Genomic DNA, 17202 nt, shown 5'->3' with positions numbered 1-17202 from the left:
ACAATTTTATAGTTCAATTTACAAAGTTCCTTCTTCATAATGAATCTTGGAGTGGGAAATAGAAATCTTATCTCCATTTGCAGATGAAGAAATTAAGACAGAGAGAAGTTGGTTGGTACTTGAAAAAGAGAGGAATCCATCATTAAAACTCCTTTGAATTTAGCTAGGATGATCCTTGAAAAAGAGATGAGTTCATCATTAGATCTAAATTGAAAGCCTTCTTAGTATGAATCTGTTAGTTTGTAGTTCTGCCAGTTGTAGATATGGTAGAGAATATTGTTATTTAGGTACAGTCTAGATTAAAGGGCATCTGGTGCACTGAGATCCTACAATTCTGATATAAATTCTAATGATGATGATGATGATGATGATGATGATGATGATGATGACGACGACATCTACTTTAGTCAAGATTGCTCAATAAAATCTCGACCATTAATCTAGTCTCTGAAAACTTCAGTACAACTCTATGGCATAATTCAGAAAGGGAAAGACAAGAATACCTCTTGGGGTTGGGGCTACAGTGATAGAAAAAAAAAAGAGGACAATGAGACATCAGGGAGGGAACAATGAAAATACAAGGAGATAAACAAGGATATGTCTGTTGGAGAGAAATGATTGGCATTGGAAATGATGAAGCCAGAGGTGTTCTCAAAGACAGAGCGGGTAGTTTTCCAGGAGAGGAGGAAATAAGTGCCATGAGACAGTGTGAGACTGTCTTACTTACCCTTTGACTTCCTCATTCTGCAGCGTTTGTAGACCTTGCTACCTCTTGAGCCACATGTACTCAACTTGGCCCCATGCCTCACCCTGTCCTTCCCTTCCTGGGCGGGGTCTTGTAAAATTTTATTCCTCAGAGTAAGGGTGAGGGTACAGGCAGGTATCAAGCACTCCGGGACAGAGATTGTCAGTAATAGCAGCAAATCCAAAAGCAGAGTGTCTGAGCAGAGAACCCAGGTATGTCTTAATGGGGTACCAGGGCCATTATTGAGAAGAAACTTATGAGGTTGAAAGTGAGAGAAAAAACCAATGAGGGTGAAAGGGATAGAGCTAGAAGAGTTGGGAAAACCAGAGGAGTAAGGGATGATCGGAAGAAAAGTCAGAGAGAATTGGGGAACTAAGAGGTGTCCCTATGTTTAGGGGACTAGGAATGGGATAGTATGGGGAAACAAGAGAATTGCCTGCATAGGCTGTGGGGAACATGGAAGTGGGAGTGAAGGGAGTCCCATTTCATGTTTTCCTATTGTTTTCTTGATAACTAAGTGCTCTGTTTTCCATTTTGTATACTCACTCCCACCCTACTTGTATAATTCATCTGAGCTAGAGAGCAGAGAGGTATGGGAGTGGGAGTGAGAGAAAGTGGGCAGAGTTAAGTGGTAAAGCTCAGATTCAAGGAGCATTCAGTTGGTCAGATCAAAGCTGCAAAGAAGATTAGAGACTGTGACTTTCCCAGAAATAATAATCAAGGCCTGGGTCTCCATTGGCATGGAGGTTAGGAGAATGTGGGTTAATATTCCCAGGCACTTGTTCCTTGTGATTCCTTTACATCTCTCCATCCATAGAAAGAGAAGTACTCCTGGCTATTATCCAAGCATTCTGAATTGGGTTATCAAGAGCAGTAGAACCCAAATGGAATAAGGATTAGATTCCCTCAAAGTCTCTCTCTCTCTCTCTCTCTCTCTCTCTCTGTACATATATATTAAAAAAAAGAAATATATATACATATATATATATATATGTGTGTGTATATGTATGTATATGTATACATATATAAATAGATATCATTATATATGTGTGTATGTGCATACATATATATAAAGATATATAATACATCATATATCATTATATATGTGTGTATATGTGTATACATATATAAATAGATATCATATATCATTATATATGTGTGTATGTGCATACATATATATAATACATCATATATCATTATATATGTGTGTATATGTGTATACATATATAAATAGATATCATATATCATTATATATGTGTGTATGTGCATACATATATATAATACATCATATATCATTATATATGTGTATATGTGTGTATACATATATATAATACATCATATATCATATATATGTGTACATGTATGTATGCGTATACATATATAGAAATAGATATATAATTATATATATGTGTATGTGCATACATATATATATAAAGATATATAATACATCATATATCATTATATGTGTGTATATGCATGTGTATACATATATATAAATATATATCATATATTATTATATATGTATGTATATATCATATATCATTATGTATGTGTGTATGTGTATACATATATAAAAATATATAATATATCATTATATATGTGTGTATGTATGTATGTGTGTACATATATCTAAATATATATAATACATCATATATCATATATACTATATATATATAACATTATAAATAGATATAGCATTTAAGGCTAAATGTTTATAAGTGTAAGGCCTCTATATGAGGATCAGTAACAATATTTTGGGGGAGAGGAGGAATAGAGAATCAGACCTGCAATTTCATTAGTGTTGGGAACACCAGTGAAGAAATTCCCTCAACCAATGGTAGACTGCTGAGCCTATGAGAGTTGGCATTGAACAATAAAGCAACTTGCCCAAAGTAAACAACCAGGAGCTGTTGTTCACAAACTTGAACTCATATCTTCCTAACTATGAATCTAGCTCTCTGCTACTCTGCCCCAACTACCTTAGCCTCTCAATTCCCTAAGCAGTTCCTTAAGACCATATGTTCAGAGCAGGTGCCAACCTGCATTACACAGGGAATTTCTTTAGCCTGTTTCAGTGGGAAATAACCAAACCAGTTTCTATTCTCTACTTGAGGCATCTGGTGGAGCAGTGGCTAGAGCATCAAACCTAGAGTCAGGAAAACCTGAGTTCAAAAACATCCTCTGGCATTCGTAGCCTTGTGATCCTGGGCAAGTTACTTAGCTTCTTATACCTCAATTTCCTCAATTGTAAAAAGAGGACAATGGCATCACCCACCTCCCAGGTTTGGTGTGAGAATCAAATATAATAATATTTGTAAAATGCTTAATAGAGTGTCTGGCACATAAATGCTTTATAAATGCTTGATCCCTCCCATTTCTCCCTATTCCTGTCCCTGACAGCAGGCATTTATACAGGTTATTTCGGTTTGGAAAGACCAGATTATTGATGGAGTATGCCAAAAATTATCTTGAGAAATTTTGGCCAAGCTCAATGGGTAATAAACAATCAACATCAGAAAAGTCTTCTAACAAGTGAAAAGCATGACTGAATGATATTTAGAGGATTTTTTTTTCATATAATGGTATGGTACTGTGAGAAGGCTAAAAGCAGTAATATCAACTAGGAGAGCAGCTAAGGATAGATGACATCTTACACTGAAAGAGAGGCTATGAAAATGGGAAATAGAGGCTGAACTAGGAAAACAATTATCAGGCCCTAGTGACAGGGAAAGGGAGGAAAGGGAATTGAAGCTGAGAAAGGGAATAGATTAGATACAGGAGTCTTAGTAGTACAAAAAGATCAGGGTACTAGGAATGAAAATTCTAATTCCACCTTCACTAAGTAATACTCATGTGACCTTAGGCAAGTCACTTCCCCAATGTAGGGCTCAGTTTCATCATTTTTAAGGTAAGGGGGTTGGGCCTTTCCAATGGTCCTATGATTCAATAGAAGGGTACCAACGGGAGCATCTTCAGCTTTGCAAAGCATGGCTGGGGCAGAAATGTAATACTCTAATATCTGACTTGATAGGAATTCATTCTTTCTACCTCTGTTATATTTCAGAACAATGGCACCCAGGCCTCTGGGCTTTCCCTGGTCGCTTGCAGGGCTGCTGCTGGTTCTGACAGTAGCAATGGCAGAACATTCCCATTGGAATTTGAGGAACAAGGCAACTGTATTTGCAGACCTGAGTGCAGACGAGCTACGGACGGTGCAGAGTTTCCTGAGGGCCAAAAAAGAGCTGAAGCTATCATCCTCTAAGGGTAGTACCTTAGCCAAGAATTACATATTCCTCATTGAGATGCTACTTCCCAAGAAGTACCAGGTGTTGAAATTTTTGGATGAGAACGGAAGTCGTCCTGTGCGAGAGGCTCGCGCTGTCATCTTCTTTGGGGCCCAGGAACATCCCAACATCACTGAGTTTGCTGTGGGACCCTTGCCTTGGCCCACTTACATGAGGGTACTACCCCCCAGGCTTGGGCATAATCCCTCCTGGGGATCCAGACCCATCTCATCTATTGAATATGATTTTTTGTATCATACTTTGATAGAAGCCATTGCACCCTTACATCGTTTCTTCCAGGATACCAAAAGCTTCTGGCTCCCCAATTGCACTTACCACTGTCTGACCTTCACTGATGTATCCCCCAGAGGCTTGGCTTCTGGCCAGCGCCGTTCTTGGTTTATTATGCAGCGCTTTGTAGAGGGCTACTTCTTACACCCCACAGGACTGGAGCTCCTTGTGGACCATGAGAGTTCAGATCCTCAAGAATGGCAGGTGGAACGGGTCTGGTACAACGGGAAATTCTATGACAGCATAAAGGACTTGGCAAAAAAGTATGAAGAAGGGAAGGTAGATGTGGTGATCCTTGAAGATCTCCCTGCTAAAGAAAAGATGAGAGGTGATTCAGAGGAACAGCCCCTCTTTTCCTCCTATCAGCCCCGAGGTGACTTCCGTACATCCACTGCTGTGCCTGGTCCTCAACTAGTGGAACCCCAGGGCCCACGCTACCGGCTAGAGGGCAATGTGGTGCTCTATGGGGGGTGGAGCTTTGCCTTTCGAATGCGCACCTCCACCGGGCTACAAATTCTAAACCTGCGCTTTGGGGGTGAGCACATCGCCTATGAGGTGAGTGTCCAGGAGGCCGTGGCCCTATATGGGGGCCACACACCTGCAGGCATGCAGACCAAATATATCGATGTGGGCTGGGGCTTGGGCAGTGTCAGTCATGAGCTGGCACCTGGAATAGACTGTCCCACAACAGCCACCTTCCTGGACACCCATCACTTTTATGACTCCGATGCCCCCACCCACTACCCCAATGCCCTCTGCATATTTGAGATGCCCACAGGGGTGCCCCTCCGACGTCATTTTGACTCCAACTTCCGTGGTGGCTTCAACTTCTACGCCGGGCTCGAAGGCCAAGTGCTTGTACTTCGGACAACCTCAACTGTCTACAACTATGACTACCTCTGGGACTTCATCTTTCACCACAATGGAGTGATGGAGGCCAAGATGCATGCTACAGGCTACGTTCATGCTACATTTTTCACACCTGAAGGGCTGCGCCATGGAACCCGCCTCCATACTAATCTGCTGGGCAACATACACACTCACTTAGTACACTACCGTGTGGACCTGGATGTAGCAGGTAGGACTTGGGGGAGGAGGGTAAATAAGACTAATGCTAAAGGGTTATTAGCCAATCTAGTCCCTTGGACTTTTGATAATTTTTCAATAAAAGAGAAAGTACAATGGTGGATGCTCCTAAAAACTCTCCATAATATCCTTGAATGTAGCATTCAATCTTTTTGATCAAGATTGACCATCTGCCTGAATGACAATGAGAAAGAACATATTATAGAATCCTCCAGGATGCTCTTTGGTGATATACATTGTAGCCTGAGAGAATAAGATAGATTTACAAAGTATTCTCCTCACCACAATTCTGTGAAAGTTTAGTTGAGGAGTTTTAAAAGGGACCTTTTAACTGAACAGGTGATCTTTTGATTATGGGGAATTCCCTGGTATGGCAACTTTCTCTAATGATGAATATCAGCAAATTCTTTTTATAGTGTACAAAGTTGCCTGAAGTGAAGAAAGGTTTCCCGTGGTCACATAAGTTGTATGTCAAGTCAAGACAAGACAGTAAGGATTTGTTAAGTTAAGATCTTGGTTAGCTAGATAGTGCAGTGGGATACAGCACCAAGCCTAAAGTCAGGAAGAGCTGAGTTCAAATTTGCCTCAGATACTTTCTGGCCATAGGACCAGGGCAAGTCACTTAACATGATTTGTCTCAGTTTCCCCATCTGAAAAATGAGCTGGAGAAGGAAATGATAAATTATTCCAGTGTCTTTGCCAAGAAAAACCTAAATGGATTCATGAATTGAAATTTCATGATTTAATAACTAAAAAATTACTGAACACATGCGCTAAGGACTGTGCTAAGCTCTGGGGGTACAAAGAAAGGCAAAAACAGTCCCTGTGCCAGAGGTAAATTTGAACCCAGGACTTCCTATCCCCAAGACTAGCCTACTATTCATTACAACACACTGCCCCCCTTTTCCACATAATTATCACATTCCATTTTGTACATTTGTACATGTGTTTTCTTCCCTGACAAATTGTATGATCTTTGTGAGCAGGAACTATATATCTTATTAATCTTTGTAACTCCCTCAGAGCTTAGCAAAATGCCTTGCACCAACAGGTGCTTTTCTAATGTGTAAACTAAAGTGAATTAGAGCAGGAGTTTTTAATATTAGAGTGTGTATGTGTATGTGTATGTGTGTGTGTGTGTCTGTCTATATGAGAGACCAATTTGATATTCTGATGAATCCTAGGGAGTCCTCAGAATAATGTATCCTGATTTTAAAGATGATGAAACTGAGGTTCATTGACTCCCAATGGTAGCCTAGCTCATAAGCATCAGAGTTGAATCCAAACTCAAGTATCCTAATTCAAAGTTGAATGATATAGTATAGAAATAAAATCATTTCCAGATGGAGACTTCACATATAGAGAGCTTTGTTCTTCTCTTTGCTCTCTGAGTAAGCAGCTAACTTTGTACCATTTTAAACACAATGGAAAGATGGAATCATAACCTGGCTCTTTTGCCCAGAGAAATTCAAACAAATGAAGCAATGAAACAGTTTTTGTAACAATCTCAGTGCCTCGAAATGGATCTTTTGGGGGAGTTGGCCAGAATAACAGCAGAATCACTCTAGCTGAAAATCTTTAAAGAGCTGCCCTGCCCAGCCCAGATTCCTACACTTTAGAGTTAATTATCATTCCTTGTAACATAACCAGGGAAGCTAAGGTCATATAAATTGTATGGTACACATAGAGTTATAGAGTTCTATCCTAAAAGCTTAAGGACAGCACTGAAATTAGGCCTGAAATATAATAGAAATACTAAGTGGGGAAAGCTAGGGCACAAGTTTATGGAAATCAAGTGCTAAGTATCACCCAAATCTTATTCTGTGAAAATCAGACTAATTACCTAATCTAGGTAAATACAGAATATATTGACAATGAAGAGGAGGAGGAGGAGTATATACATATATGTGTGAGTGTGTGCATGTATATGTGTGTATGTGAACATATGTATAGATACACATGTGGTGAGGGGGCATATTGCCAGGCACTGTGCTATTTTACAAATATTCTTATTTTATGCTCATAACAACTCTGATAAGTAGATGTTATTATTATTATTCCCATTTTGAAAAAGAGAGAACTGCAGAAAACAAAGATTAAAACCTTGTTCCAGGTCCAGCAGCTTGTGATTTAAATAGGGACAATTATCTCACACAAAGTGTTAGTGTAGAGAGTATGGCTCCTATTCCTCCTATATTCTCTTCTCATGGCCCCCAAGAAAGGCCTCTGGACATAGTTAATGTTCAGTTGCTGTGGTCAAGCTGGTTACATTATATGCATTGTGAATGAGATCATAGATTAAGATGGATAGAATCTTAAAAACAGGAATGTACTTGTAAACGTTGGATCATCAGATCTTTGAGGAAGAAAAAAAAATTGCAGAGGACATAATGAGCACTATTAACCTTTTCTCCATCACTTTTTAAGGGTAGATAACCAGCGAGATAATAAATCAAGCTGGGATTCATAATTTTTGGTAATATTTGAGGTGTAAGTGCTCATACTGAAAATGTAACAATGGACTCCCCTAAGCCAGATCCAGTAGACTCCTGCTTAGTTAAAAATGTCAAAAACAAAAATGTCAGAACTTAAACATCCATATTTCTGCCTCTAGGGAGGATTTGTAATATGCTGCACTTTAGTGAGACAACGATCTCCTCATGTCCCTCTTCATTTTTCTTTCGCACACCTAGGCACTAAGAATGCTTTTGAGACAATGGGGACGAAGCTAGAGAACATCACCAACCCCTGGAGCCCAGGACACCATGTGGTGCAGCCAGTTTTGGAAAGGACAAGCCGTCACCGGGAGCGCCAAGCAGCCTTCCGCTTCAGCCGAAAGCTACCTAAGTACCTGCTGTTCACCAGCCCCAAGAAGAATCCCTGGGGTCATAGCCGTAGTTACCGCATACAGCTCAATTCCATGGCTGACCAAGTGCTTCCTCCAGACTGGCAAGAAGAACGAGCAGTCACTTGGGCCAGGTGAGGGAAGGATCCCAGAGCATTCTGGTAATGGAAGAGAGCTTTCTCCTACTTAGGGGTTCTTATTCTGGGGTCTGTGCGTAGATTTCAGGGAATTCATGAACTTGAATGGGAAAAAAAATTTCTTCTTACAACATAATTGGTTTCCTTTGAAATTCTATGTATTATATTTTATGGATTTGAAAATATTATTCTAAAAAGTTCACAGACTTCATTAGACTACTAAAGGGGTTCTATGACACATAAGAATGTTAACTCTTGCTTTAATTTAATTTAGTTCAACACATATTGGTAAAGCCCCTACTGTGTGCAAGTCATTGTGCTAAGCTCTGAGGGAATTACAATGATGTACAATTTCTGCCCTCAAAGAGCATATAATTTATTAAGAGAAAAGTGATGTGCACAAATACTGTTAATATAAAATATAAAATGATAAATGGGGGACCCCAAAAAATGAAAAGTTCTATGACAAGCCTGAAGGACAGATTAACTCAAGCAAGGGAGGATCTGAGAATATTCAACCTTGAAGAATAAGTAACATTTCAATAGTCCAAGATGGTAAGAAGCACATTAAAAGACTAAGTAACATTATAAGCAAATTCATGGAGGCAGCAAAGTGAAGATAGTTCAGGAAACTGAATAATCCAGTATGATAAAATCAAAAGGTATGGTCATCCTTTCCTCTTCACAAGGATTAGGGGTGGTATCCCTGAAATCTGGATAATCTGCAGATAATTTTTTGGTCTTCCCTTTGTACCAACAAACCTGATTTTTCTTCTTTTTTCTTTTATGGAATATTTACAATACCTTTTTATGAAATTTGGGTTGATATTACATAAGACTATATATATATATATATATATATATATATATATATACACACACACACACACACACACACACACACACACATATATATGTGTGTGTCCATATATATAGTATGTATTTCTGAGTTTCTGAATTTTTGTGAAGGATAGAAAGACAAAAATCTCCAGCCCTCAAGAACATGGTATTTAGAGAAGGGAGAAGGTCAATATACATACATACATACATATATATATATATATAGGATCTGTAATTTCATTGTTGTAAAAAATTTCCTGGTGATGAAACTCCTAGTCAGCATATTCTCTTCAGTTATCTTCTTGGAGTACCTAGAGCATTGAGAGATTAAGTGACCAGTCCAAGATCACACAGCCTATATATATATATATGTCAAAAATGGAACTTATACTTGAGTCTTCTTGACTTTAAGATCAGCTCTCACTCTTCTAATCATTAAAATAAATGCGATGGAAGACAACCAGGAGGTGCAGTGGACTGAATGCTAGACCTAATGTCAGGAAAAGAATTCAAATCTAGTCTCAGATATTTACTAGCTGTGTGATCCTGATTAAATTTGTTAAGTGATATTTTCCTATTTCCTCAATCATAAAATGGAAGTAATGATAGCATCTGCTTTCAAGATTATTGTGAGGAACAGATGAGATAATATTTATAAAGTACCTAGGCACAAAGTCAGTCACATAAAAGATATTATATAAATATTAACTGGGTTTTTTTATTTTTTTCTATCATTAGATAGCCACTGAGGGAATTAGAAAAAGTCTTTATGGAGAAATTAGCATTCTGAATTCTAAAGAAAGCTATGGATTCTAAGAGGGAGAAATTAGTATAGAGTCCATTCCAAACATGTGCAAAAGCCCAAGGTGGGAGATAGGGTTCTGTTTATAAATAATAATGGGAAAGACAGTTTGACTGTACTGTAGAATTGCCAAGGGGAGCAATTTTTAATAAGAACTTAAAGCCAAATTGGCACCATATTTTCATGGTTTTTCAGATGTGAGAGCAATTTCTATTGTTTCTGGAGATAATAAGAAGCTATTATTTAGTAAGTAGGGGAGTGATAATTAATAGTTAGGTGTGAACCTTGATTGTGGAAGGCCTTGAATGATGCTAGAAAAGGTTCTGGGCACTATTCAAGTGAAGTTCTTGGGACAGAGAATTTATATGAACAAAGTTTCATATTAGAAAAATGATTCTCCTCATAGAACCACCATTTTTAAAATAGTAGTTTAGCCTGGAAAGACTTACATGAACTGATGATAAGTGAAGTGAGAAGAATCAAAAGAACATTGATCACAGTATCAGCAAGATTATGTGATGATCAACTGTGATAAATTTAGTTCTTTTCAACAATGAGATGATTCAAGGCAATTCCCATAGACTTGAGATGGAAAGTGCCATCTGCATCCAGAGAGAGAACTATGGAGATGTGGATCAAAGCATAGTATTTTCCCCTTTTTGTTGTTATTATTTATTTGTGTTTTTTTTCTTTCTCAGGGTTTTTCCCCTTTTTGACCTGATTTTTTTTGCACTGTATGAAAAATATGGGAATATGTTTAGAAGAACTACACATTTTTAACCTATATTGGATTGCTTTCTGTCTTGGGGAAGGGGGAGAGAAGAAGAGAGGGAGAAAAATTTAGAACACAAAGTTTTGCAAAAATGGATGTTAAAACTATCTTTGCATGTACTTGCAAAAATAAAATACTATTAAAAATAAAATAAAATAGTATCTTAATTTTTTCCAATTATATATTAAAACAATTTTAGCATTCATTTTTACTAAATTTTGAATTCTAATTTTTCCCCTCCCTCCTACCTCTCCCATTTTCCTAAAATGGTAAGCAATTTAATACAGGTTACATATGTGCAATTATGTAAAACATAGTTCATATCAGTCACAGTTGTGAAAAAAGAAACAGAACAAAAAAGGAATAAACATACACACACAAATAAACTGAAAATAGAATCTTCAATCTGTATTCAGAATCCATAAATTCTTTTTCTGGTTATGGATAGCATTTTCCATCATGAGTCCTTTGTAATTGACAGTACCATCTGGAAGTATCCAGACCAACTGTATTCACTGCTCTCCCCAGGTCTGCTCCTGGTTCTCCAAACTTCCTTGTCTGCCAATCCCCAAAACAGGCACTTAATCCCTTTTCCCACTTCACCTTTTTCAGCTGCCTTTTATGGTTGTCTTCCCCATTGAAATATAAGCTCATTGAAGGCAAGGATAATCTTTTTTATTTTTATTTTTTTTGCTTGTATTTGTATTCCTAGCACTTAGCATAACAACTCACACATGGTAAGTAATAAATGTTTGCTAATATGACTAACAATGGTAGAAAGCATAAATTGGATTAAAGAAAAACCAAAGTCAAAGAAAACAATCACAAGGAAATTGAAATATTTTTGGTTTTGTTGGTTGGATGTGTTTGGAAAGCTTTTTACTTTTAATTTTAGAATTGTATTATGTTTAATCTACACACTTGGTTTATCATTATTTTTTTTAAGCCAAGACATTTTTAAAAAGTGAAAAACAACAAAATCTGAATCCCTCCACTTTTCAAAGTTCTGAAAATTCCATATATTAAATGGAAGAAATATAATGATAGAAATTAAACCACTAAAATAAAATGTAAGCCTGATTTAGAATGAGAAGGAAAGGAATGGACAAAAGTTAGGAACGCTACAGGAATAGATTAAATAGGGCTTGACTAGTTGATTAGAAATGAGAAATGAAAGAAAAAGAAAATTCATAAATAAATTATCTAGTTTTGAGTCTAGGTAATTTGGAAAAGATGGGGAGACAGGTTAAGATTGTGAAGGGACTATATTATTTTGGACATGTTGAGTTAACCAAAAAACATCCAGGTAGGGCTTTCTATCAGGGAGTTAGTGGCAAAGAGAATAAGGCTGGAAATTAGGGAGGCATCTACATTAAGATGAGGGAAAGAATGTGAGATTGGGGACAGGTCCATAGCCTCAGAATGGACATATAGCTCTCTCACTAATAGCAGTCTCCTTGACTGGGAAGGGCATCCTAACTTGACTGGGAAACATCCTAAACTTCCTGGTTTCCCTCCTGGCTTGCAGATACCCTTTGGCAGTGACCAAGTACCGAGAGTCTGAGCTGGTCAGCAGCAGCATCTACAACCAGAATGATCCCTGGGACCCACCTGTGGTTTTTGAAGAATTTCTTCGTAACAATGAGAACATTGAGAATGAGGTACAAATCCCATTCTATCCTTGCCTGGCCCTCACCTCATCCTTTATAAGCCCTGCCTCTTCCACTTGAATCAGTTCCCTCTTTCTGGATAGTAAAACCAACCAGTGTGTCTGGCATCCAAAAAAGAAAAAACATTCTGGCTTTGGATTGAGAAGAATTTAATTCAAATCCTTCCTCAGATGCTTATTACTTGTTTGAACTTGGAAAAGTCAAACTCCATGGCCCTCAATTTCCCCATTTGTTCAAAAATCCAGATGGCAATGCTCTTTTCAGCTCCAGATCCATGATCCTATATCTCTCTGAAGGACATTGGAAACTCCAATTGTATTATCAAGGCAAAGGACTGAAACAGGATTGGGAAGAAGTGTGTTGGGCATGTCTATTAGCCCTGATATTTATATTAGGTCCAGAGGTCATAAAAGATCTGACTCTTAGTGTAAGGTGGAGCCTAAATATCAATATAGAAAGTCCCTGGGTATTAATGAGATATTTTCTGAATCAAGTCATGCTCAGCAATGTCCTATTGCCCAAATCCCGTTATCTTGCTCTTTCCTCGTTGCCAGCCTTAAACACCTAATTGATTCCCATTCCTTTTTCCCCACAGGACCTGGTAGCCTGGGTAACAGTTGGCTTCCTCCACATCCCCCACTCTGAGGACATCCCTAATACAGCCACACCTGGCAATTCTGTGGGCTTCCTACTCCGCCCTTTCAATTTCTTCACTGAGGACCCATCTCTGGCTTCCCGAGGGACTGTCATCGTGCATCCTCAAGCCAAAGGACCCAACCACATCCAACGATGGACCCCAGATAATGTGGAAGGCTGTTGGAGAGCCTCCCCATTCAACTATAATGGAACCTACAGCCCTGTGTGATGGGGTCTCTCAATTCTCACATAGAAGCCTAAGCCTCTTACTACATCTGTCAATAAACACAGTCAGAGTTCAGCTTCATATATGGCTTTAAGAAAAGGAGAAAGAAGAAATATATATCAAATACATAAATCCAGAGGGGGAGGAGAAGGGGGAGAAAAAGAGAAAGAGAAGGAGGGAGGGAGGAAAAAGGGGAGAGAGAGAAAGAAGAAGGGAGGCATGGACGGAGGGAGGGAGGAAGGAAGGGAGGGAGAGATTATAGCCTCACCTGAGTTACAGTAGTTACAGGAAACTCTCTGATCCCACTCTGAATGTACTCTTTTGATCTTTCTATCGAACTTAAACTCCTTACTATGCATTTTTTCCTCACTCTCTTCTCTAGTCACTTTCACCTTTGATCTGTTCCTCTGCCTGCATCATCAATCAAACCTTCCTGCCATTTTTTGCTGATTCCTCTTTACTCTCTGATCCTTCATCCATTTTGTTCTTACTTAAACAAGCTGATTTTCTCTCATCTGTCAAGCTGCATTATTCTGTATTATACAACTGGCCTCCCTCAGCTCCTTGGGGACTGACTAAACAGAAACCCCAATCTGAAACATACACTTAAATTTATCACCTCCAACAAAGCTAGCCCCTTCCCCCAAATCAGTAAATGCATATATGAGAATTGTTTCTTTCCTGTATTAATTGTATAGTGGACAATATCTTGGGGGAAGAAGCAGGAAGAAACACTGACAGAAAAACAAAGAATTAAAGCATAAGGAAGTAATTCTGCACATCCCCCATGGGAGACACTTATTTGGTATGTTGGATATCAAATCTTATCTTATTCTGTTATTCCATGTGATCTCTTTCACCAAAAGAACTCTCCTAGACATAGTGTCTATTGTCTATTGTCTATTGTCATTGTTTTATTACTCTGTTATCTTTCTCATTTCTTTTAATCATGTGCTGATGAAAAGAACTGGAGGAAATCATAAAGAGTGAGTCTACTACAAATTTATATTATCTATTTCAGGTGGACCCTCACTTCAGAAAAGTAAATATTCTATTCCTTTCTAACCAATTTGCTATTACTCTTCAAGAAACTATTCCAAATAATCTCTTCTTCCTTTAGATTTTTCATGACTAGAAGTCCAGTATTTTGATTCACAGACCAGTTCTATACCGTATTTCCTCCTACTCTCAGACATAACAAAAAAAACATAGACCCATCCTGAGCCCCTATTACTATACAACTTAGATGACTATCCTATCTCTCCATTTCAAAAAGATATTTGCTCTCACCTCATTCCATGGTTCCTTGCCCTTGTTACTCAATATTTAAATATTTTTCACAACTAGAAATTAACATGCCTATATTATTTACTTATTGTAGTTTTTCCAAATACCAAATATCCACCCTTCCCTGAGCAACTCCAATTTTGTAACAAATAACACTGGCTTTCTGACTCATGAATCCATGGTAAAAGAGACACTCTACATTCCTCTCCTTTTCTGTGGAATTCTTTTCTTGTTTCTCTGCTCCACTCTCATTGATCTCTAACTTTATTGTCCCAAGTTTTTAACTTCCTTTCTATTACCTGACTTTTATTCCATATACCTCTTTTAATAGACTTTCATTGGACACTCTACCATCTAAATGCAATTTTTATTCCTATAAAAGTTTATTTGGATGGCATCTAAGTTTAACGTTATTCCAGCAAATTCTACTTCATGCTTGGTTTTTTCCACTCATTGTCCTCTTCTTTATCAAAGAGTCAGTTCACCTTGAAATCCTCTTTCTCCTTCTCTTTCATTTCTTAGGACTAGGAGCTCACCTAGAGCCCAGAATTGTGACAATAGATGCTAGCAGAAAACTCATAGCCCTGGATGCTTAAGAACCTACTGGCATGCTTTCAGGAAGAGTGTGGTGTTCTTGGAGCTTAATAGTTCATGGTACATTTGAAAACAATAGCAATTCAGCATTAGAAGATGCTTGAAGAGTACTGAATTGAAGGTTTAACAGAATAGACCTATTGATTATACAAAGTGTATTCTGGCCATGCCAGAAGATATGACTCTTCAAACTCTTTCAGAGACCAGAAACCCTTAAACTAGATGAAGATGTTTCCAACAACAAAGAGGGGGAAAACATCTGTATTAAATTGATTTCAATTAACATCTAGATAGAGACTAAAGCCATACAACTAAGTCTAGATTTCAGGACAATGACTTTACTTAACCATTCAGAAGCTATCAGGAAACTTCACTCATTGAGAACTATCCAGAGTACTGGAGACAGCATCTCCTTATTCTAGTTCTAATTTGATTGAGCCTTACCCTGTTAACATCCATTAATCCTTAAATCAGTCATCTGCCTAAACCCATTCTAACAAATTCTGTGTCACTGCCCTATGATAACCTACGTCTCTTTGGATTTTGGCTACTGCTTACATCTGGGTTTTTTTTTTTTTTCTTTCCTTGATTGCTTTTTTCCTCCTCTCCCTTTGACTTGGAGAATCATTCCCTTGCCTAAAGGAATATAAATTTTGATAACTTAAACCTCACAAGATATCTTGGGATATAAGGACTAGATTTTTTTCTTCTTCCCTACTTATTTATTCTATCATTTAAAAGAAAACTGGAACAATTAACTCTTTTGTCCCATGTAATTTCATTTATGATTTCTTGAAATAGATTTGAAAACGATTTCTGAAAAGCCAGGCTTTAGTAAAGCTCATTGGGATTTAAATGGAGCTATTTGACTATACCCAAATCATTCTGGTTCTCACTAGTCATTATTTGGCTTTTGATGACTTAGAGTGAGTATAAAGAGCAATTGTTTTTGTTCTGGCCAAAAACCTAGAAGTTTTTTCCCTCCCATAATGATTTTTTATCTAAGTGGTAGAAAAGGGGGAAAAGTTACTAAAATCACAGTTTGGGGGGCTGCCCATGAATTATAATTTAGCTTTTGGTAGTCTGCTTAATGTAAGATTTTTGTCCGGTGCCAAACAAGTAGGCATGTACTAGACAAACTAAATCATATCAATCTTGATATTTTCACTATAAATAAAACCATATTTTAAAAAGGTAGTTACAACTAAATAGAAACATGGCTCACAATTTCTCCTTAGAAAGGTAAAGAATTTACAAAAAGGGATAAGTAGCATGGATATAATTCCATAACCAAAAGCAACTAGAAATGCCACTTCCCAGATACTTAGTCATTTCATATTATTGTAGTAGTGGTAGTTGTTCTTGTTTAGTAGCAGTAATAGTTGAATAGTAATAGTAGCAGTAGTAGTAATAATAACACTAATTGCAGTAGTAAATAATGGTAATAATAGTTAACATTTATATAACTTTACAAAGTTATATAAAGGTTTGTTTACAAAGTGCTTTACAAATATCGCATATGATCTTCATAACAACCCTGGTAGATAAGTGATATGATTATCCCATTTTACAAATAAGGAAAATAAGTAAGGGACTAAGTTACTTTTCCAACATCACACTGTTAGTTGGTGTCCCAAATCAGTTAGTATCTGAGGTTTTGCTGACACCATGATAAGTATGAAGAAAGACCATCATGAAGACAATTACAGCTTGTGGCAATATCTGATGCATAAAATGAGATGGTAAAAGAAATACTATGAAGAATTCAACAAGAATCTCCCCAAGTATGTTAGCCATACTTTAGTACTCGATGACTTCAATTCAAAAGTGATTATATAGGAGGATTCAAAATATAGTCATAGATACATACATATGAAACAGTTTGTGTGTGTGTGTGTGTGTACAGAGAGACAAAGACAAAGAGACAGGGAGAATTCAATAGTAAGAAATAAGACAGGAAAGACCAAAATGTATAGACAATACATAA

At 37.5% G+C, this 17202-nt stretch overlaps 1 protein-coding gene across 1 annotated transcript; it reads left to right on the top strand.

The window, feature by feature from the left end:
• Nucleotides 1–822: 822 nt before the first annotated feature.
• AOC1 (amine oxidase copper containing 1) lies at nucleotides 823–13415 on the top strand. Its single transcript, XM_074267504.1, has 5 exons — nucleotides 823–957; nucleotides 3810–5398; nucleotides 8100–8385; nucleotides 12331–12463; nucleotides 13068–13415. Exons 2-5 carry the CDS (start codon nucleotides 3814–3816, stop codon nucleotides 13335–13337), a joined length of 2274 nt encoding a protein of 757 aa, XP_074123605.1. The 5' UTR covers nucleotides 823–957; nucleotides 3810–3813; the 3' UTR covers nucleotides 13338–13415.
• The last annotated feature ends 3787 nt before the right edge of the window (nucleotides 13416–17202 follow it).

The sequence above is a fragment of the Sminthopsis crassicaudata genome, chromosome 5, assembly GCF_048593235.1.
Source record: "Sminthopsis crassicaudata isolate SCR6 chromosome 5, ASM4859323v1, whole genome shotgun sequence".
Taxonomy (NCBI): Eukaryota; Metazoa; Chordata; class Mammalia; order Dasyuromorphia; family Dasyuridae; genus Sminthopsis; species Sminthopsis crassicaudata.
This window is presented reverse-complemented; position numbering and strand designations above follow the sequence as displayed.